This window comes from Podarcis raffonei, chromosome 5 (genome assembly GCF_027172205.1).
Source record: "Podarcis raffonei isolate rPodRaf1 chromosome 5, rPodRaf1.pri, whole genome shotgun sequence".
NCBI classification, from domain to species: Eukaryota; Metazoa; Chordata; class Lepidosauria; order Squamata; family Lacertidae; genus Podarcis; species Podarcis raffonei.
In genome coordinates this window covers 45,352,173-45,375,723 of record NC_070606.1, presented here as the reverse complement: position 1 = coordinate 45,375,723, position 23,551 = coordinate 45,352,173, and the positions used below count along the sequence as shown (strand labels likewise).

General features: G+C 40.8%; 2 protein-coding genes across 6 annotated transcripts in view; one reads left to right on the top strand and one right to left on the bottom strand.

Annotated features, from left to right (window-relative positions):
• The window catches only part of EDRF1 (erythroid differentiation regulatory factor 1), a 35,720-nt gene extending 32,814 nt beyond the window's left edge, over positions 1-2,906 (top strand). For both annotated transcript variants that reach the window (XM_053388907.1, XM_053388905.1), the window contains exon 24: positions 1,343-2,906. In XM_053388907.1, the coding sequence (XP_053244882.1) occupies positions 1,343-1,532 (190 nt within the window). In that variant the 3' untranslated portion in view covers positions 1,533-2,906. The remainder of the gene's footprint in view (positions 1-1,342) is intronic.
• UROS (uroporphyrinogen III synthase) lies at positions 2,245-23,505 on the bottom strand. 4 transcript variants are annotated; one of them, XM_053388929.1, is made up of 10 exons: positions 23,487-23,505; positions 17,095-17,163; positions 15,611-15,694; positions 12,645-12,741; positions 11,769-11,843; positions 9,760-9,834; positions 7,267-7,350; positions 6,188-6,273; positions 4,534-4,632; positions 2,245-3,305 (listed from the first exon to the last, which is right to left on the bottom strand). In XM_053388929.1, exons 2-10 carry the CDS (start codon positions 17,155-17,157, stop codon positions 3,180-3,182), a joined length of 789 nt encoding a protein of 262 aa, XP_053244904.1. In that variant the 5' UTR covers positions 17,158-17,163; positions 23,487-23,505; the 3' UTR covers positions 2,245-3,179. The 4 variants fall into 4 exon arrangements, with proteins under 4 accessions (XP_053244904.1, XP_053244902.1, XP_053244903.1 ...); XM_053388927.1 differs by lacking the exon at positions 23,487-23,505 and adding an exon at positions 23,232-23,480; XM_053388928.1 differs by lacking the exon at positions 23,487-23,505 and adding an exon at positions 23,321-23,480.
• Positions 23,506-23,551: the final 46 nt, after the last annotated feature.

Sequence of the window (23,551 nt, the reverse complement as noted above, 5' to 3'; positions counted from 1 at the left end):
AGGTCTGCATCTCTTCTTTCCTACTCCCTACTGTAGATTCAAGGCTGCAGCTTATTGCTTTGGGGCTCCCATGTGAAGAGGAGCTAAGGCTTTGTTGACATTAGATTTTTTTATATATATAAAAAATCAAACACTTCAACAATTGGGCAGATAACAGGGATTGAATTCATTCTACCTAGCCTGCCTGACTCTAGCAGTGTGGCTCATAGAGTAATACTGACCACTGACTGCAAAACAGTTGAATTGCTTTAGTGCCTATAAACTCTGTCCCTTATGTTTTATAAGCAGCAATTCTCTCCCCTCTAGTCTCAGTTAATGCACTTTGGCATCAGAGAGAAATTACACAGCAGGAACTGTCATTACCCAAGCCAGAGCACTAAATAACCGGTGTAATGTACCTTTTCTTTTGCTCTGTACTGGGGTAGTCAGGCACCATGCCTTCTGTCTGAGCAAATTAGGAGGTGATACTGATATGTAGGCTCGATGCTCTTCTATGGCCTCATTCTGTGTCGTAAGACAGCATTTGTTTCTCCTTTACATTCTAAGCATTATTTATTAAGAGCCATTATGTGAGCTAGCCTAAATGAATCAGTGCATTTTCTTTTAACTTTTCTTTCTGTTAGATGAGCCCTGTTAAATCTCTTTTAATTAGTAATGATGGCTCTACATTTTGCTATCCAGCATATAGGCAACAATCCCAGAGGCATAATAAAATCCACAATATTCAAGTACACAGATTATCTAGTATTGTTGCCTTTGGTAGAGAGCTGATCATGTTAGACAGGACAAGGTTTTAGAATGCTGTAGCAGCCTTCTACTAATAACATTTCACTACGAACCACAGACAAAATGTTGTAGTTCCAACACAGAACTGAACAGTAAATGGCTGCAAAGTAGATGGAGGCCCCTTTCCATTTCTTCAGGCATCTGAAGTGGCTTTGAAAGGGACATCCATGCTTTCATTCTTTTCCGTCTACATGAATATGTTAGTAAGGCAGTAAATAGAGCAGTTTGTTACAACTCCCTTCCCCAGTGGTGGTGCAGCAGTTGTCCCAAGTTCTCCCTATGCTTTATGAAAACAAAAAGACCCTAGCTGCATCAGACCAGAGGTCCACCTGTACTTTGCACAGTACAGCTCACAAACATGGCTTAAGAGTTGATAATCCTCTCTTGCTATATTATCCTACATCTGTGGCAAATTTGGAGGCAATTTTGTGCAAAACAGTATTCCAAAGTGGTGGCTGATGCTAATTGGGATTGCTAGGGAAGAATGGAGGCAGGTAAAGCCAAAGCCGACTAATTCTAGTCTTGTCTCCATCTTCTGTTCTGAATTTCACAATAGCAACATGAGAATCAAGAGGAGGCAACAGTCACTGCCACCCAATGGGCTGCTTGTTACGGAAGAAGGCAGACAGAGGTTGGTATGGCAGTGCGCCATTTGCCCTAGTGAACAAGATTCCACTGCTATTCTGTATCACCATCATGACCAAGAACCAGCGAGAGATATTGTCCATGATTCTGAACTGGTCTAAGTACAACAGAAAATAAAATGGAGAGAGAAATGCAAAGTTTACAGGGAGGGTTTCCCTGCTACCCGTCTTAACATTTTGACAGCACACAGTAGGACTTTGTAGGTTGATCTGAATGCCTGGCAGTCTCATAGGGGTGTAGTTGGTCCTTCAGATAACATGATCTCAGAACTTTGAGGGCTTTAAAAGTTCAAAACTGAAACTTTAAATGGACCTGGAAATGAAACTGGCAAAAAGTACAGAATTGGCTCCCACAAGCATTATTGCTGCTGCATTCTGTACCAATGGAATTTTCTTAACTGAAAGGTAACCGCACATGGAGAGCATTATTCTAATTCATTGTGGATGTAACCAGTGCATGAGTCACTATGGCAAGGTCTCATTTCACCAGATAGATTCCAGCCAAACTGAAGCTGTGGCCCCTATTGCAAAATCAATTTAACTGGGTGACCAGTTCTGGCATTGCAAGTGAGGAAAGGAAAAACCTCTACTAACTACTTTTACGGCAGTAGAACCTCTGAAGACTACTGTTCTTGGCAATCTTGAGATCACTTTAGGAAAATAATGTTTTTAACAATTCTAGACTTTTGAATTGTTTGTTTTTAAATTGTGGAAGTGTTTGCCACCCTGGCCTTCTTCAATAAAACATACAAACGGTCTGAATTCACAAGGTTAGGTGCCTATGTTTTTCAAGGTATAACCAGAACATCAAGAATATTTTGTAACTTGTTTATTGGAATTGTGACTTGGAAATCATCCTTTCCCTCTTTCCATGGATGATGCAAAACATGATTTAAACAGGAGCACACAATGTGCTTGTATAAACTGAGATACTTGATATACAGAACGCTTGTCAGAAGCGACTAATTTGAAATGAACATATTCACAGCCTATGAGCAAATGTCCCATTTATATGCTGTTATTCACAGTAGCAGAGAACGTACAATTATGAAAATCTGCATAAGGTGTAAAGTACATAGGAGGCAACCAATACACCACCCCAAGTGTATGGTGGAGTGTCTCTGGAAGTCTGCTTTTAGTCAATGGGCAGATTTCATGTAAAGTGTCCAATCAGCACGAGGGTTTTCACTCATGCAATTGAGCTTTCTCTTTTCTCTTTCCTCTGCCCCCCACCTGAAATTGGCTCAGGGGCGTCAGAAGAATTCCCAGAACAACACATAGGGGATTAGTCTGTCTGGCAGGTTGCAACGCTTGCACTGACCATAACCCGACACTGAAATCTACCCTGGATTTCTGAAGGGAACTTAGGTGCAATGAAAACTGCATCTGGATTATAGCAACATTGCTTACATTAAATATGAGACTTAATTAGAAGGCAACAAAACACCTAATGCTTCATTATTACTATTTCTAAAACTTAAAAAATATAAGCTCACATTTATCGGGGTAAGATTAGACAAGGTGTTAACTGTGCTAGACAGCTACTATTACTGTCCATTTTAATTCGTATTTAGCACCACTGTTAATACAGTATAAAGGCATACATTAAGTGTCTTACAGGCCAGAGCTGAATGTGACTTCTAATCCCAATGAATGTTACACCCACTGACAATAAGTTTTCATTTTAGAGATGTCATTTCTGCAAAATAGCATAATATCAAATACACATAGCCTTAAAATCCATCAGTTCTACAACTGGAGACTCCTTTTAATGCAAGCAGTGAGATCCTCTGGAGTTGGGCTACTGGCAATGCAGCTCACTGAGACGCCTTGAGCAGTTATAGCTTCAGCTGTTGTTGGACCTATAGCAGCAAACTGAAATGACACTCGTGTTAACACAGTAGAGACCGATGCAGTATTGACTTCAGCTCTTGCTATGTCAGCCAGCTGCCTGATAACATTTCCCCATGTAGATCAACATTCTAGCCTTTCAGAAATGTATTCCAAACTCATGTATGTATGTGGTTTTGGATCAAGGGCTAAAATGCATCCCTTTTCATTGGTCTTCAAGTTGCAATAAAGGTCTATTGAACTTGTTTTCTCATACCAATGAAGTTTGGACTAATAAATGTCAACCTACCCTCTTTAACTTACATCTGGTACCAATAGCCAGCCTTGAAATTACATACCAAGCAAGTTCGCACTACTAGTTCAAAATTCAAGTAGGGCAAGAAATTAAGCCCCATCTTAATATATGCTGTGTTCATGCTCAAACTATGGAATGGCTTTGCTCACATGTTGTATTACCCTTCTTTAATGGTTTAATGTGAACATGCTAGTCTCTCCTGTTTTGCTCCTCCTTGTTGGACCCACTTGGTTTAGCATTACATCCAGACCAGATATCATGGTTTGTCCTGCTCCAAGTGTAAACTATTACTAGACTGGGATTGTGGTGCAGCTGGACAACTCTTTGCACACTGCCCCCACTATTTATCCCAGGGTGAAAGCAGCTATTGATGCCAATAGTGTTTTCAGGATGGTGACTTTCATCAGAACTGCAACATGGGTGGAAAAATATGATCTCCCTCTCTCTTTGTGTTGTGGCCTCAATACAAATCTCCACCCCCACCCAGGTGGTAAAATATAAACACATGCGAATATGCACTCAATGTCACAAGTGGTTGATAATTCATATTCTGCAAACAGTGAAGTGAAGAAATAAATCAAGTGAAATGGTGTTGCCTTCCAATGGCGTGCATGCCTTTGCTTCTTCTTTTCCCTGCAGTTATTCCATAATGGTTGTATATCAAACTCTCATTACTGTTTGGTTGCTAACACACTGAAACATCCATAGATTAATGTGATTCTGAGTCAGTAAATAAGTTCTGTATCCCTCGACACTATAGGAAAAACATGTCCCCCAATTCATAAAGTGTCTTTCTACAAAGGATATTAAGGCAATTGACAGTGAACAGTTGCCACCCACAGCACAAAGTTAAGAGACAGAAAAGCTTAAAGCAAAATGATAATCAGGAATCCAAGACCCTTGAATCAGAATTCTGTTTGAACCAAATGCAATATTACCTCTCCAACAGATTTGTACCTTAATTTGGGGAAAGAGATCACCAGCCAATTCCTGAATCTGCTTCATACAATATTTGATGCCAGATGGACTGAAAAACGTGATACTTGCAGGAATACCCTGTGGAAAAATATTTAAAAGAGAAGGAGAGCTGATATTTCTTCCTGGTTGAATCTCTTGATGTATGTTCAACCAGGGTTGTTTTTTTGTTTTGTATTCACCATGGCCACTTTGCAGCTTAAAAGTCGGTTCTGAAGTTGCTGCAGTGGCTATTACAGCTAGCGGGGGGCTCTTACCACATGTACATATAGCAACACAACATCACATTTCATTTGCTGTTTTGCCCAAGAATGCATGAAGTTTGATTTTTCCAGTTTGATTGGGAGGAGGTCACTAGAAGACCAGGCTAATGTTTCCTGAAAGAAGTCCTTTTTATTCCTGTCTACAAACAGTTCCTCATAGTAACATAGTTACTTGAAGTTTTGCTCATGAACCTCACATTTCTAATTGTAATAGGCAACTGCGTAGCTTGGATTCTACAGTCAAGATCCCACAGCCAATATAACCTCTCCTTTCTAATGCACTTTTAAACAAACAAAAATCCTTCAAGGGCTCCCTTCTAAACTTACTCTGGGCTACTAATCCAACACCAAGTATATGTTCCACAAATGACCATGCAGAGTCAAGCATTCAGTTGTGTGGAAGACAGCCTGCTGTGGCATAAAAAATATACGTGAGCTAGAGAACTAATCTCAACAATGGCATTAGAGGAAGATCTCTCCTAAAAGTATTCAGCATGGAAAAAACAGCATCCCTTCAAAATTCCTACTTCCCACTGAGGGGCACGGGCGGAGATGGTGCAAATGAACAACCTGTGTTAATCCTTTACATTCAACAGTGTGAATTCCCTTAGAACAATAAATGCTTTACTGCAGAAAGGAAAAAAAAGATTTTTCTACAAAAAAGTTTTAGGAAGTACAAGATGAAGCCAGTAAGATATAACCTCAAGTCCACCTAATTGGCAGCAGCCCCATTTATTTTAGTAAAGGTAAAGGGGCCCCTGACCATTAGGTCCAGTCGTGGCCAACTCTGGGGTTGCGGCACTCATCTCGCTTTATTGGCCGAGGGAGCCGGCGTACAGCTTCCGGGTCATGTGGCCAGCATGACCACTTTATTTTAGTACTTTACTTTAGTAGGACCCTTCTAATTCTAGATCGCTGCCATAACCCCTAAAAAACCCCCATGAAGCTGGGAACAAAACACACAAGTTACCTGGAAGGTAAGATTATTTGATTTCTTTCTGTGAGTGCATCTAAAATAGGTTGAACATCTCAATTGCAGGAGGACAAACGATATATGTCTATACCATTAGTGTGGTAAGAAATGTTCAAGGATTATATAACATAAAACCATCAATAGGTTTAAGAGCTATTGTGTTTCGTATCACAAAAATGTCTGGGGACCACTTCCATTTTTATCAAACAAATGCATTATATCTAAGATGACTAAAAGCACAGCCAGAGGAATTCTGCTTCCACAGCTAGGGGAGGGGGCTGGAGAAATTGCTTAAGCAGCTTGCTGGTTGTCCTTGGCAATAGTAACTTAACAGACAACCAAGGGAACGTAATAAAATTTATCATAATGTAGATAAATGCTCACTTGGGAAGTGAGATACCTGTTGTGAGAAATAATTCCTCAAGGAGTCTTGAAGATTAAGATGTTGAGTAGTTTGGTAAACAGTAAGGCCCTCTAGTGCAATGCCTGCAACAAAAACAGTGAAATATATTAGTGATTAAGCTTATCGGTTTCAGTTAAATCAAAACACAAACATTTAAACTGATGTCATACTGAGCATTAATACTAACATGGATGGGTATCTAGCATATGCTGCCCCAAATCTAAAAAAACAACCACCTCTGTGTTTTGACAACAAAATTATTTGGGGAAAAAATATTTTAAAGGTTTATTGTCATTTACAATAAACATGCAAAGACTTGCTAATCAAAGCATATAAGATAAACCGAACAAAAATCCCACACAACACTATGTACAAGTCTGGTGTAGTGGTTAGGAGCGGTGGACTTGTAATCTGGTGAATTGCGTTTGCTTCCCCACTCCTCCACATGCAGCTGCTGGGTGACCTTGGGCTAGTCACACTTCTCTGAAGTCTCTCAGCCTCACTCACCTCACAGAGTGTTTGTTGTGGGGGTGGAAGGGAAAGGAGATTGTTAGCCGCTTTGAGACTCCTTAGGGTAGTGATAAAGCGGGATATCAAATCCAAACTCCTCCTCTTCTTCTACTTGAATATTTTTCAAGGGCTAAAAAATGCAGGCACTGTAACTGAATATGCTATGCCAAAATAGCATGCTGAGTCATCATCACCAACCCCAGGAACCATCTTAATTGATTGTTGTGCTTGCCAGAGAAATGGGTGAGGATGACTTATTGTATATGGGGATGATGTATAGGTTCACTTACGCACCACTCTTCTGACTTCAACAAACATTGGGCACACACTGAGACTTTGCAGGCTGCATTAGGATGAACTTGCCCCTTGGACTGATCCAGGTTGTCACAGAAAGAGAATCAACATAAACTACCCAGTAGCACCACTGAGATGGCAATGTTTGATGGAGCCCACAAGTATGCAAAGCCGGTTATTGGTCTGATAATCAGCACTGTCTCTCATGCACCCTGTGTTCCTCAAATTGAAGGACCAAACTTCAAAAATACTTTAAACGATTTAAATCAAACCTTTCCCACTGAGCATTGCTGGAAGTGTTTCCCTTTTGAGAGCCCCGCAAGGAAAAAACAAAGGCAATGAATTGGGTGACTCCCCTGTTTGAAAAAATAAAAATATATTTAATTCATGAGGTCATTTTAAGCACAAAGTCCCCTAAATAATACTTTTAAACCATCACACTACAACCACACAGTGAAAAGTATGGTATGTGTTACTTGCACCCTTAAGACTACTGAAAATAAAGTTCAAGGCACATAGGTGTTTCACATACAGCAGAAGCTCTATAGCCCTTTTTTATATTAAAAAAACAGGTTTCCATTGCCAAGGCATGGATATTTTGGCTAAAGAGTTCTGGCAAAAAGATAAATTGCCTTGCTATGCTCCATTTCTTTGCTATTCAACAGAGAGCTACCAAGCACAATGCTTCCAATCATCTTAATAAGTTTTCTCCCTCCCCTTCAGTCACTTGGCATTCCTCATACTTGTTTAGCTATTTAAAGACTCATTTCAGCTGAATAAATTTGCTGTCTGACATTCCACACAAAGGAAAGGTCAAAGCTGTCACAAGAAGGAACAGGGTGGTTTGAAAAGATGTTCCAGATACAAGTTGTCTTATTGGGGATATATAACACACCCATTTTCTGGTCTTTAAAATGGACATTCACTTTTTTGAACCCCTACAAGTTCTCTTAGGGGAACCATTACACAAATGTCCTCAGACAGACCTTCTTCTTGGAGAACAGTCATCCTTGTATACATTCATACAACATATTCCTACTAATATGTTTTTGTAAATCAATTTATGGAATTCACTGTTGCAAGATGTGCTGGTAGTCATTATCTTAGCTGATTCTAGAAATGGATTAAGACACATTCATGGAAAGGAAGTCTATTATTTGGCCACAAAAACTATACCTCTGAATATCAGATGCTGGGGACAAAGAGAAGAGGGCTGTTGCCCTCGTATCCTGCTTCCCAGAAGAATCTGTATGGCCACTGTTGGAAATTCAATTCTAGACTACATGCAGCAGGGCTCTTATACAGTCGTACCTCGGATATTGAACAGAATCCATTCCGGAAGTCCATTTGACTTCCGAAACATTTGACTTCCAAAATGTGGCTTCTGTTTGGCTGCAAGAAGCTCCTGCAGCCAATCGGAAGCCACGGAAGCACCGTCGGACATTCAGCTTCCAACTGAAGGAACACTCACTTCCGGTTTTCAATCATTCAAGCTGACTGTATTCTTATAATGGTCTGGTGTTTTCAAGAGGCTCATAGTTCACACTCCATTACCCAACCACAAGCAGAGAGATTATCCTGGAGCAGAGGAAGAGTGTGGTCCTTTGCCTAATGTGTACAGCTTGCTTCTTCAGAACTGATTTAGGAAACACCAGGCAGAAATCACATGGCTCCTACTGAAACCTCATCTCTATTCTACTCATTCTTCTTAAAGGCACTGTTGTGCCCCCACCCCCCAGCACTAGATAGATAATATAGATTTATGTATATATTTCTGTTGCGTGCTTGCACATTCAGGATCAGTGCATACACATATTAAGAAAACATGTGTTGCACTTCTGAGCCAAGCTAGGAATGCCTGGAAGATTTGATCTGGATTGGAGAAAGTGGAGGGGTAAAACAATTTAAAATTCTCTGGTCCTACTATTTCCAGAGGATTTGCTTTTTTCCAAATTATTTTTAAACCGGATAAAAGAAAACATGGTTTGGGGTGTTTATTTTAAATGCTACAAGTACATTCTTGCCTCTTTTTCTTAAGCTCCTGAGTTTCCTCCAGGGTGAAGAAAACAGGCTCATTCCAGTAAAATCAAGCTAAGGGACCTTATTAGGAGTCTGCACAGATTTATCAGAATAACCTAATTGCAAACTGAAGTTTTATTAGGCACCACAGATATGTTAGTAATAAATTACAGGAAGCAACAAAGGGCTTGAGACAGAATACAGAGCGTTATTTTGAGAGATAAAAGCAAAATATGTTAATATCAATCCTACCAAGGCTTGTGTCGGTTAATTGAAATGCCAATGTGATATCTGAAAAGTAATGCTAATCTTTTTAAACTTGTGTTTACAAAAAAGAAGAAGAAAAAGAAGAACAGCCTGATCGCTCTGGCCAATGTACGAGGCACCAGCCCCGGCAGTATCTCCTTCTTCTATAACAAATTATGCAGAGACATTAAATTCTAAAAGACCTTAAGATCTGTCTTGAGGAAAAAGACTAACACTACCTATTTAATTAAGGAGCCAGTTGATATATTTGCCCAAGCAACACAGCCAAAGTCAGCTCTGAAGACAAGGAATCTTGAAAAACAATGCAACTATTTTCATACAGGTCCTACAGGATTCTGGACTTTTCATTGTCAACCAGGATAGAAAAATACGCATTCTGTATAAAGCATAACACGCCCCCCTTTTTTAAAGAAAATGTGTATGACAATAGAAAATGATAAAACAATAACCCAATCGCTGAAAATTCTTATTCTGCTTACGAGAACAAATGTATTCAGCTAGTTTTTCAGCATTCCCAGAGCTCTCTCCTTGTGATGTGAGACCTATTTCAGCCACTGAAAGAAAGAGAGAAAAATGATTCCTTAGGATGAGTTGAATGTTCTACTGAGTCAGTGAGGATATTCGTATTTTAAAAAATACTTTGTAACATTATCATAAATCAATGTTTAAAATGCGCTTTATAGAGATACATACAAGTGAGAATTATAATTTGCTATCCAACGACTTGATCGACTTCATGGAAAACAACGCAACAGTACAGCCACGGAACAAAACAGGATTCGCCTTTGTAGCTCAGATTCTGATAACTGGAACACTGCACCAAGGAGTGCACCAAATACCTTTTTGATCCATAGCAGCTGAAGCAATGCAACACAAACAAAGGTATAGCAGCAGTGCTTTGCTTCCACTTCTATTCAAGATACTCCTACATGAGTAGGGGTTCCACTGCCCATCTCTAAAAATTGCCTGTTAAATATGAATGTTTGCTAGTGTGTTGTAGGACTGGAATTAGAGAAACAGGTTCAAACTGCCATAAAGGGCAAGCTAGAAATGTGTTAAATGATAGTTTGCCCTTGAATCCTCCTCTCTCTCACTGTAGTAAGAAGGACACAAGTATTTTGTGTGTGTAAAGAGAAAGTAGGAGTTTGTGGTAGAATTAGGAGAGGGATCTGTCTGGAAACCTAGGTTCAGAGTGGAAGCATTTAAATGTAAAAACCCAGCACCCTGTGTTGTGCCGGGAAGCATACTTGCAGCTCATGCAATCAATTGAGCATTGGAATAACAAGTTCTCTCAATCTCACAGCAGAAACAAGGTGCACTGCAGCAGTTTACAGGAGCTGCAGTTTCCAAAACAGTCTTATTCAAACCACATTACAGCCATGAGTCATAGAACAGCACAGCATATATACTCTCTGTTTCCACCTCCTGACCTGCACTGCTAAACCTGGAATTACGCAAAACTGATGGACCTTTATAAAAGAGAATGAGCCGAGTGCCACCAGTGGTTGGTAACACCACACTAAATTCTCAGGTAAGTGAAATCAAAAGCAGATAAAATGTCCAGAAGAACCAATGGGGCTGCACTTTCCCTGGAGGTCCCCAGACTGACCAGCAAAACCAGAGCAATATCTATTTTATGCTCGAGTCAGACTGTCCCAGCAGGACTCAAAAAGGCCATGGAAACTCTCTTCACTTAAGAGTGTGCTCAGTTACCTTCTCAGAGAATGGAAAATTTGAACGTGGACAATAATTTTAAAAAATATTCTGGGTCAGGGGAATTTCTTTTAAAAAAAGAAAACAGCTGATTCTTTTAAAGAAGATGACATTCTGCCTACTTTGAGAAGGTCTTTAATCCTGAGAAAAAGAGGCCAGTTTCTTCCAGCACCCAAGGCCGTGATCCAAGATACACCTAACTGGGAGTAAGCCCAATGGGGCTTACACCCAAACAGCCATGTGCCAGGCACCCTGTCCCATCCTCAAGCAAACCTAATCAGAAGTAATCCAATATATTTTCACAAGATGGTGAAGTTCAGTCTGTAAGTTCAGTTTCTATTGGCTAGAACCAATGGATCTACTGCCCCTTACAGCAAGCAGTCCAAAAGGGCTCCCAAGGGTATGCTGTCCTCCCAGACTTACTCACACCACCCACTGGTTTAAAGGGCCTTGTTAGGTGGGCCTTCTATAGCTGCTCTTGCTCATATGATTGCTTGCTCCCTTGCTCCAATCCCAGAAACTTGTGCTTCCTGCCTTGACAACAACCTAGGCTGCTTATGGCTCAGCATTCTGGCATGAGTTTAGATTTGACCCATTTTCATTTCCTGGTCAGATGGCATACAAGCAACTTCTAAGATTTTTGCTGGCTGACAAATATTTTGACCATTAAGAAGTAAATAGTAGGGAACTAGAAATAAGCATCAGTATCTTTTGCAAAGTATGGTGTATAGCTTTTTATTAATATTTTTATAGGCCTTTTAAAAATGTGGCTTACCTAGTTCAGCTGTAGCTTTTCCCACCACATAAATGGATTTGGTATTCCACTTTTCTCTCAGAGAATTTTTCCAAACTGTGAAACGTTAAAATTATGTGTAAGCATTTTGCAATACAGTATAAATACTAAAATGCTGATTTGGACATGCCCCACCAAAGAACGTTTATTTGAAAAATGTGTGGGCTCAGCAAAATATTAATAACTATTACTACAGTATAAATGTCAGTGACTATGCAAAGCAAACAAAAATGTGTTTTTGTTCAGTACTCCAATATGCTGCGAAAATATGGCTGAATAGACGCTTCTTTCAGTTACTTGTCTGAAACTGCTTTCTTAATCCATATATCTGGAGTGCTTCCAGATGGGTGTTCATTGTGGGATGGGTGCTGCTCATGGACTCAGTTTTTTCACAGCGTCCACATGACGCTGCTGGCATCAAAATACTGACATTAACACAGCACTGCTCAAAAGAAAAGGAAGCCAGGACATGTAATAAGTTCCTAAGCAATGCATTGAATTAATGCCACCACTCATAGGTAACTGCATTATCCCAGTACAAAAGGATGTGGTAGAAAGCTTCTGAAAATATCTGATCCAGTGACTCACTAGGATTGCAATCCTAACTCCACTTAACTGGGGCAAGTCCCACTGAATTCTGTAAGTCTTCCTTTTGAATAGACATGGTTAGGGTTCTGCTGCAGGATGATAAACACTCCCCCCCCCCAAGAATGATGGAGAATTCCAATAGCCCTTCAACTGTTTATACACTCAATGGCTTATTTTGGGGGGTGGGAATGCATTTTAAGGCATATATTTCGAGAGAAAACTATAAAATAATTCACCACATTTAATGGTATTGTCTAAATTCCCACTTACCTTTTTTTTTAGTATTATCATCCAGACATAATCTGAAGGCTTCTACAGCTCTTGGGCTGGTAAAAATTAGTCCAGAATACTGTTGAGGGTGAAAAACCTATTCATCAACAAAAATTGAGAAAAATAAACGTAAGTTAACGATGATAAACCAAACACAATAAAAAGTCTTCCATCTGCTGCTTTTTAGAGCAAAGGCTCCTGGTGTCCTTAGTAGTATTTTCACCAAATTGTTACCGGTAAGTCCTGCATTAACAATACTGTTAAGTCTTTGTTTGTTTGTTTGTGTTTTCTATGGTCTGAGTTCAACAGCAGCCTATCATTTTACAATAGAACTTTAACATGTTGGTAGCATGACCTACAGCTGACTTCAGGTCAGTAAGAAAACAATTGCTTGATGGGACTTCAGAATCCAAGACTCTGGAGTTGTCACTGAGTGTTCACAGCCTATTGTAAAGTTACCCTAGGATAGCAATAGATGTTATTGTGTGATTCATTGCCTAAAGGGAACTGTACCTTGAATAACTGACAAGTGAATTTTTGATATCACTGTCTGTATGCCTGCCTAGACATATTCTTTCATAAGGAGGAAATCATGTGTGTTTAAGTTGGGCAGCCTCAAGAACTCTAAATTTTGAGAATCCTTGTCGACAATAATAGACTCATTGCTTTCCCCACAACTAATGGGGCAGGAAAAATTATTGTGGAACATCATAATAACTGTTCAACTTTCTCTCGGCAGAATCAGTGAGGTGTAGAACAACAAACTACCACTAAAAATCTGATGCTCTGCTCTGCTGAACTGAGGCAACAGCTTACAAGATTAGAAGAATGGACCTCAGCACCCGCAGATCAATACAAAAACTAGGTTCTAGCCTTAGCCTTTGTACACAAGGCCACATTTTACCAGATGAAACTTGACGCCATAAAACATCCACAGTATGCTGTAGCAAATGGAGTTCTGGTGAAGCTTCCACCAGCTTCCCAGGGGTCTTGGTTTCCCCTACAAAGCTTAAAGGATGCCAGTGATACTCAGCCAGAATATGTAAATCAGGGATCACCAACATGGTGCCTTGCAGGTGTTGCTGGATTCCAACTTCCATCAAGCCCAGCCCTCATGGCCAATGATGAGGGATTATGGAAGCTGTGGCCCAGCAACATCTAGAGGCCACTAAGTTGGCTACACCTTATATAAACCCTCAATGTAATTATGTGTCCAAGTCAATTACCGTGATCCAAAAAAATAGCCCTAAACATGTAACTAGGGCTTTCCTATTGTAACCTATAGAAAGGAAAGGAGCTCTGTGCACTCTCAGAACTTCACTGGCCATAGCCAGCAAAGCAAACTCCAAGGACATTCAAGACTCTGGACTGTAGCTCACTATCTTGGAAATGTGAAAAAGCTTAGTCTGAAACAGAAATATTACTTAAGCTTAAAAATACCATTTATATATAATTCAGTTACATAGTTTAGATACTGATATGGCTTTATAGTCTAAGCCTTCAGCAAGCGTCTACAATTCCAAATCCCATTATCAAGCATATTTGTTTGTATGCTTGTGTGTGTATGTATACAGAAAGAGAGTGAGAGAGAAATCTCAAGATTTATGTTTCTTTTAAGCATCCCTTTAGAGTACTATTTATATAATGCAAGTGTAATTACAGAAATAGCACCATCCGGACACTAGCTCAAGGGAACTATACCTGTGATCAACTGTGGCTCATAATCCTAGCTGTGGGCATAATCAGACTCAAAGCTGGCTCACTTACTGATTGGTATTTTTTTCTACATCCCAGTCGCTTTGTTTTTGCAGCTGAAGGGTTTGGCAAGAGATATGCGAAACGAAAGATTGCGCTAATAACCTGCCCCAGAGTAACCTCCAAGAAAATAAAATGCTTTTCATGCATTTACAGCGTGCTAGAAAAGACACACCAGCTTCTATTCCCCTATTTAAATGGACGTTAGCAGCTCTTTCCTTAGCTTCAGAAGCACGTGCTCAGCTAGTAATGAGGTTTAATTACTCAAATTTATAAACAAGCAATTAAAAAATTTTTTTTCCTTTAATCCTGTGGCAGAAACAAGTGTCCTTGTCAAAATGGTAGCATCAAAGCAGGATCATCCACAGCTCGACTCATTGCTATTTTGTCATCACACTACTTAGTATTTAAAGCTCTGTTTCAGTGACTGACAGGCCCTATAAGACCATTCAGTTCACAAGCTCATAAACATACTGAAAAAAATATTCATTTAAGTCACTTAGATACCTAAAAAAGCAGGATTTTATTTTTTAAAAAAACTCTCCTATATTTTGATCTAGGTTGTCAGGGCACTAAATTCACCTTTGAGATCTAGGATGCAGCTTTAAACATATGTAAGTAGGAAGCAACCCTTAGGGCAATGAATGGGACCAACTTCCAATGAAGTATTCTTTGGAATGGAGTATAAAATGGTAAAAGAAATAGGGCTCTTACAGTTCCATAATGCATGTGTTAACTGAGCGTCACATCTAAAAACCCCAAAACTGATAAACAAAAATCATATTCAAAGAGTATATCATTTCTTGCCAAACTTCCCCAAGCAAAACAAAACATGAATGGCAAGGACTTTAGATAAATTCAGTATGCATGCAGTATTTGTACGTGAACACATTTTTCACCATTGTTAAGATAGTTGTCTTTTATCATCTTTGCAGGAGTATCAATTCTCATGGAGGTCAAGCCAAATGCTAAGGTTTATCCTTTCCTCCACCACGGAATATAATTACCAGACTGGTCTCTCCGCTGATACCAGATGCCCCTATGGCCAGAAGCAACTGAGGTTCAAATAGGGCAGAGACCCCTTCTAGTCAACATAATGCTATATACCATGGCAACCTACATTCCTAATCCAACAAATGGGTTTTTAAAAATTAGGTGCTTTTTTTTTTTGCCGAACAGGCTATTAACAGGAAGAGAATGTTAAGACTTACCCTTTCAGAGAAAGCTTGGAGAGATGTAAATTCAAATGCTAAAACTGGGATCAAAGTTGCTTCAAGCCCGTGCAAACCCAGTTCCTATGAATGAAAGGACATACAATTTTGGGATAAGATAAGGATTGACACATTAAAATTATTCTTAACATTTAAATCAGCAAGGTAACTTAGGCTGGGAGTAAATGTCACGGAAAACAATTAGATTTACTTCTGAGTAGACATGTATAGGATTGTACTGTTGTTTAGTGGTAACAGCATAACTTAGAACAAATCATGATTAGGTAAAAAAGCAAACTTGCGTTTTTATTTAAAAGCCAGCTGCATTGGACCAAATGCCTTAGGTTACTGAAAAAACGCCCCTGCGTGCATGTTCATAATTACAAGGCTTATGCTAGAGGACATGCAACAGCTGCCCTACGGTGTAAAACAGTTGTCCTTCAAAACAGGCCTACATTTGGTTATATGTAGACTAAATAGCTTTGCTGTCCTTGAAATCATGCAGCCCACTTTAAGAATAATTATGGGACTTCATATCTGCATGATTCCCTTATGTACTTCGCGCACTGGTCTGTGTGTAACATGGATAAAACACCAGATTATTGTTGCATGTTTCCTAGCGACTAGAAGTGGTATTTTAATGTACTCTTCATACAAGTGAAATGAAACCCCAAACAAACAAACAAACAAACAAACAAACAAACAAACGGCACAGCTGTTGGCTTGGTTTACACCTAATGCTAAACCATGGTTTAGAATCATGAGGAGCAGCTGCAGCAAGACTTGAGCTTGCACATGCCTTCGTTCCCCTTCCCTGACATGGCTGTAAGCTCCAACAATACATTCAACATTACATTCAACTATCAGAAATGTGTTTTTCCTTGTGAACCCCTATCTTGCTTCAGAAGACGCAGGCATTTTTAGCGAGGCCACTTCACATCTTAAGGTATTGTGGGGGTATATGGGAGACAGCTATATTTTACACCAACATATGCTTCCTTAGAATCCAAACTATATGTTAACTACCGAAGCTGTACAGATCAGTTTGAAACAATGCTGTCCTTCATCTGTTTTCAGGAAACAATTGCTACCAGACAGAGAAACTTGACCAGTTTTTCCCCCTGTAGCAGAGAAGCTTGAATATATGAAGTCTGAGAATATAGTACACTTGAAGGGTGTATTATTAACCTTCTGGGTTACTAACTTTAAGCATTCCCCTCCAGCCTACAGCTAGCTTAAATTGCAAACGACTCTTTCCAGAGACGTAGCGGGAAGAGAGGACATCTATCTGGCCTGCTGCCCAACCTGGCAATAGCTATACTTTTTATGACAATGCAGTTGTACCCTATTTATGATCTGTGGACCAGTGGTTGTCTGTGGTTATCTGAACAGGTCCATTAACCTAAATGCTGAACTCAGAGTTAAGTTGAATGACAATTCAGATACAAATATCTAAATTTAATCTCTTTCGAAAGGTTACTTACTTTTATATATGGATCTGGTCCGTTTTCACTTTCTTTAGGCTCTTTCAGCAACAGAACTTTCATTGTTTACTGGAGAATACAAAAACACAACACAAAATCGTATCTAAATTGGATCTAGAGGATTCTTCTCTGTACAATGTCTGCATTAGTTGAATATCACAGGAAACAGGACAATTAACAACTGCACTGAAGGGCCGTTGGTTGCACAGTGAGTAAGCAGCTAATGTGCATTCTCTGGGCAGGAACATCTACCCTGATAAGGCGAACAAAATGCATGTTGCTTTCAAATGATATAGCAAGGAAAGTAAGAGTGATAAGAAAGAAAAGGCATTCATTTTGCTTTTAACTCTACTGCATACTAGTGCTAAAATGACAAACCTTCTTAAAAGTCTGCCAGTAAGTAGGCCTGCAAAAATCCATGTAATTGTTGAGAGAATTATTTTCCAGTACAGCTATCATTTAAAATATTTGCACATGCACTACCTAGAAAGGTCACCTTGAATTATTTTGTTGCCCTGCACAAAACGGGTAGGGCTGCACCTGCCATGATTTCCGACTACATTCCTGTTTAAATATCAGCCTATAAATAAGTTACCCCCCTCCCCACAATGCACTGCAGAATTTCCAAATCTGCAGAGGTCCAGCAAGGGACACCACTCTTTTGCTTTAAATGTATTCTGAAGAGAGCGGGAAAGAACCTGCCAAATCCATATCCAATGAAGGTTCTCACACATTTTCTTCACAAATGTAATCGTGGCACAAGCTGCAAACCACCAGGCACACTAGCTCAGGTTCAAACTCCACAAGCACTGTATCCAGGTGTGCCAATTTTATTTATACAGGTCACCGACCCAATTCAAACTGCACGCAGAATTTACATTGGAGATTGCATGCTTAATAGTATCCACATATAAAAACCTCTTGTACAGTGGTACCTCAGGTTACATACGCTTCAGGTTACAGACGCTTCAGGTTACAGACTCCGCTAACCCAGAAATATTACCTCGGGTTAAGAACTTTGCTTCAGGATGAGAACAGAAATTGCGCAGTGGCAGCGGGAGGCCCCATTAGCTAAAGTGGTGCTTCAGGTTAAGAACAGTTTCAGGTTAAGAACAGACCTCCGGAATGAATTAAGTTCTTAACCCGAGGTACCACTGTACATGGAAAGCTTAGACACATCAGGACAAAGTAAGTTGAGGCTACAGACTTCTCTTTGACATATGACCTTTCAGTAAGATGATTTTTACATGCATGCATTTTTAAACCAGCAACCCCTCTGTATTCTGAGGTTGTACACTAAGGGAACAACCCTAAGGCTAGATCTGCTGGAATGTGAAGGGTTAGGATCCAGCAGATCTCCAGCTGAGCTGGGAGGTTCTTGGCTCTGCTGGGCTATGCCTGCATAAGTCCCCAACTCCAGCTCAGCCAAAGATACACTGCGCTAAATCCTTCATCCCAGCTTAGCAGTTACCCAGCTGGTTGAGCCAGGGGAATTTCAGCTTGTGTAAACCCAGAGGGGTGGACCTTAGGCTGGAGCCTAAGCCCAGCACGGTCACATGACTTGGGAACACTAAGTTAAGCTGACAAAAAGGATGATGTAACTCAAGCTCTATTTTAAAGTCTTGCTTTCCCTCTGCCAGGCTTTGGTCAAGCCCAGCCAACAGTAGCCCCACACCTGATCAGAGTTTGGATCTGGTACAATTTACGCCAGTGTAACTATGACTGGTTCTCAGAGCATCTAGGTGCAACTGCATTAAAGGGTCACAAACAGGCCAAGCTCCATCACTAGGCTAACTGTGGAATACATGTGAATGTTGCATTATATTTAAGATAATCAGTAGGAACTAAACCCTCCATAAAGTCAATCAATTGTGAGGCAAAGTGGTCCATTAAATTGTACTCAAGTCTCTCTCTCCATCGTGTATCTTACTTCACCACTGGGAAACAAAAATAAGTATCAGTGCAAGTTTTCCAAATATTTTGTACATCAGCATTTCAGGTATTTATCATTTCAGAAGCTAAATATATTTCAAAATAGACAAATTAAATGGAAACATCCCATGAGCTCAGAGATAAATTAATTCAAACCATAACCTAAATGTTATTTTCACATTGATCCCAGAGAGTGCAATGTATAGAAGACAACTGATAAAAGGATGCATGCTTTTGAGTTGGAAGAGGGATCTTTTGCCAGGATAAAAGCATTCTGAGAACAAATATTAAGCTGCAACATAAATCATTTTTTGAAAAACAAAACACACAGCTTTGAAACCTGTAAATATGCTGGTTGTTGACCAAAGTCAGCCAGTTTAATGGGACTCTGAAAACAACTTCTGGATTTAAAACCAAAACTCTATTCAAATCCACAGGCAAGGCTGGAAAAATCCCCTAAAAATGTAATGTGGGTGCCCATTTTCAGGGGACACAACTCAGGGGCAGAATGGATATATACAGTGGTACCTCAGGTAAAGAACTTAATTTGTTCCAGAGGTCCGTTCTTAACCTGAAACTGTTCTTAACCTGAGGTACCACTTTAGCTAATGGGGCCTCCTGCTGCCACTGCGCAATTTCTGTTCTCATCCCGAAGCAAAGTTCTTAACCCAAGGTACTATTTCTGGGTTAGCGGAGTCTGTAACCTGAAGCGTCTGTAACCTGAGGTACCGCTGTACTGGGTTTCCAGCACAGAGGCGGATTTAGGGAAGTGCAAAAGGTTCGCCCACACTGAACGCAGAGCCAAGAAGGCGTCACAGGGGGCACCAGAACAATGACGAACAACAGAAGGTGAGAGGCAGGGGAGGGGTGCCAAATTTTGGCATCACACAGGGCACTGCTGAAATTTGGAAGCCCAAAGTCCGCCACTGCCCAGCATCTCAAAAGGCCTTGGGCCCAAAGGCTGGGAAACACATTGGTCCAAGACATTGCTACCAGTTAGAACAGGCAGGACTAAGGCTAGATAAATTGTTAGTCAGGCTCCATATGACAGCTCAACACCAAATTTAATCATACAGCTCTGGTGCCTCATTACATAATGATGATTCTCAAGAATCCATCCCCCATATTGTAGCTACATCTTAAAAATTTGGTGCATGGTTTGCAAAATCTGATGTCAAATTAACTAAACATTCACTTCCTGGAAATCAATATGTACTTTTGTCAGTTTCAATATTTTGAAGGTATGCTTACTTATCCAATTCAGCCTTATGCTTACTTTTCATACAGCACACCTGAGATGGCAGGCATGTAATGGAGAAGTACACTTTGACCCACATATTGCCCATAGGGGCTACATCCGCAGGCAAGCATAACATTCATTTTGGCCTCCAACCATCAACGAGAAGCCTCTGGAAATAGCTGGTTGTCTTTTCTTTTTAAATACCAACAGGCTTAATCGGGAAAAAAACACCAATTACAAGGTGACACAGACTGCATCAAATATAGTGCTGACCTCATACGCCAAGGCTCTCCTGTAGGTGAGATAGTCCTGGAAATAGTTCGGACTCTACATCATTTGAATGCATTTTTTCTTAGCAACTGTGTATCAGAGTGACTAAGTTATCACTGCAAGTCTAGGCATTATGCCATCCCAACAGATGTGCATGAATATAGGCACCCAGGAAAGAGAATGTGCATGCCCAATGAGCTAGCTCTCAGCCAAAATGGCTAAAAACAGCTGTCACTTGCTGAGTTTGTGTACCAAAGGCTACAGGAGTGCACCATCATCTTAACTCTCTCGCCGCCGCTCCCCCCGCCGCCCAATTACAGCAATATCTTGTTTTTCAGTCAATTGAGAATTATACAAGGAGACCCTGCTGGATCAGACAAGAGGCAGACAACCAAATCCCTATGTGAAGCCCACAAGAAAGACCTCATTGAAACAGCACTGTCCTCTCCTGCACCTTCCAGCAACTGGCATTCAGAAGCGTACGGCTTCCAGCAGTGGAGGCAGGACACAACTCTCAAGGTTAGTTGTCACTGATAGCCTTCTCCATGTTTTTGTGTTTAATACTCTCTTAAATCCATCCATATTTCAAGCACTTGTAAATGAAAATTTATTTTGCATTGTTGCATCCATCATTGATCTCTTTTTTTTAATGCTATGTATCCTGTTTTATAGGGACGCGGGTGGCGCTGTGGGTAAAAGCCTCAGCGCCTAGGGCTTGCCGATCGAAAGGTTGGCGGTTCGAATCCCCGCAGCGGGGTGCGCTCCCGTTGCTCAGTCCAGCGCCTGCCAACCTAGCAGTTTGAAAGCACCCCCGGGTGCAAGTAGATAAATAGGGACCGGTTACTGGCGGGAAGGTAAACGGCGTTTCCGTGTGGTGCGCTGGCTCACCAGATGCAGCTTTGTCACGCTGGCCACGTGACCCAGAAGTGTCTCCAGACAGCGCTGGCCCCCGGCCTCTTAAGTGAGATGGGCGCACAACCCTAGAGTCTGTCAAGACTGGCCCGTATGGGCAGGGGTACCTTTACCTTTACCTTATCCTGTTTTATATAAGGTTTCAAATTCCACAGAAACTATAAAAATACACCGACAGTTTTGAAAACTTTCTCAGAGCTATTTTGACACAAACACTTCAAAATCAAGGAAGGATTCTCCACACACGTGCCAAAATATAACCTTTCTTGCAAAAAAAAACTACTACTAATAATAATAATAACGGTAATATTGTTGGTCAACATCCTATCCACAATCTCAGGAACAGGACTTTATGTTGCTTTTGGCAAGGCTGCACTACAAAATATGAGTGTTAAATCAAAGGCTCGTGTAACTGCAGAGCATAGGATAATTGGCACAAACACATCTTTAGGCAGGCTTGCGAAAAACTCCTCTCTGAAATGCTGGAGAGCGGCTGTCTGTCAATCTTCCTCTGCGCCACCATTGGCTAAGGTCATGATACACACTAGTATGTACATATGCAAGTACATACTATATTCCGATGCTAGTTGACCACTGGAAGCCAAAACTCTGCATCAATTTACGTATACAGCAGTTTCATCCATTATCTACCATTAGTAAATTCTACAGTGGGGTTGGCTAGCCTTTTCTGGCCAGGGACCACATGCCAGCAATGAATGTGGCAAAAGCAACAAGCCACTGACAAAATAAATTGCACATGGAAGACTAAAAACATTGGAAGACAAGTTTAAAAATCTCTTTCAAATGGGTACATGAACTTCAGCTTTCTTATTTATTTATTGAGGAAAGCAAAGGGCACAGTGCTGTCATTTCTAAACTGCCTTATGTGTACAGCTGTCAACCAAACAGAAGGGAGATATCTGGACCTTGGAAGTCCTGCTTAGAAAGAACAGTTATTAACATTCTTGCAAGTTAGCTGAATACTGCTCAGCAGCCAAGCCCCATGGAGCAGTATTTCCACCATGAGTGCATGTGCAAGGACCCTGAATGGCTGTGGCTAGCATCTTATGTCTGCATCTGGGACTTTTAAGCATGTAAAGCAGCATAGTATGCGGCAATTTTTATTTCAGAAATAAAACTGTGGTACAGCAGAGCAAGGACATAGTACCTTCAGTTACTGCACTGCAAGGACATAGTACCTTCAGTTACTGCACAGCGCAGGCGCACAAAGGAGGGGAGGAGAGCTCGGCGGATGAAGTTCTTTCCTGGGGCACTATTTGCCATTTGTCTACATGCCAAACAAATAAGCCTCTCTCAAAGAGAAATAAGCTAAGCAGAGGAATAGGTAGGTTACATTAGCATGCATGGCCAAGCTGCCACTTTTATTTCGAAAAATTCCTAAGTCCTTTTGTTATGACCAACCAAAATGTCACAAAATAGAGAGCAAGCTTTCAAGTTCACCAGAACTCTTCATCAGGCTGGATGTTAAGCAAAGTGCTGGAGGCGGGGCAAGCAGAGAATATGTATGTGAGAAATAAATAAATAAATAAATAAATAAATAAATAAATAAATAAATAAATAAATAAATAAATAAATAATAATAATAATAATAATAAAAAGCTCGCTTGCAACCAAAAGCATATCTTCCTTGATCAAAACATCGTGTTATCGTATAAGCCAAACGGATTGCGGACTTAAGTTGCTCCCTGACTATTAATCAACAGGAAAGAGGGGGAAGCACTCTGCACATGGCCAGAAGCTCTCGTTTCAGTTACATATTTACCCCAGCGCTCAGCCCTGGCACTGGGAGCAATGCGTTTCTTCTTCCCAGGCAGGGCTTGTCCCCTGAAACTGCTGCCTTGGTGCCCAAACCTCCACCGCTGGCGACCCCCGACGTCCCCAGGGGAACTCCTTTTCCGAGGAAGGGGCGGAGGGCTAACCCTGTTCACGACCCTCGCAGAACCAGATTTCCCGCCTTCCCCGCAGGCCACTCCAGGCGGCACCGGGGGCCCCCGCCCACCTACGCGCCCGCGCTCACTAGCGCCAAGAGCGCGGCCTTCCTTCCCGGCTTCCGTGGCCGCGCGGCCTTCCTTCCCGGCTCGC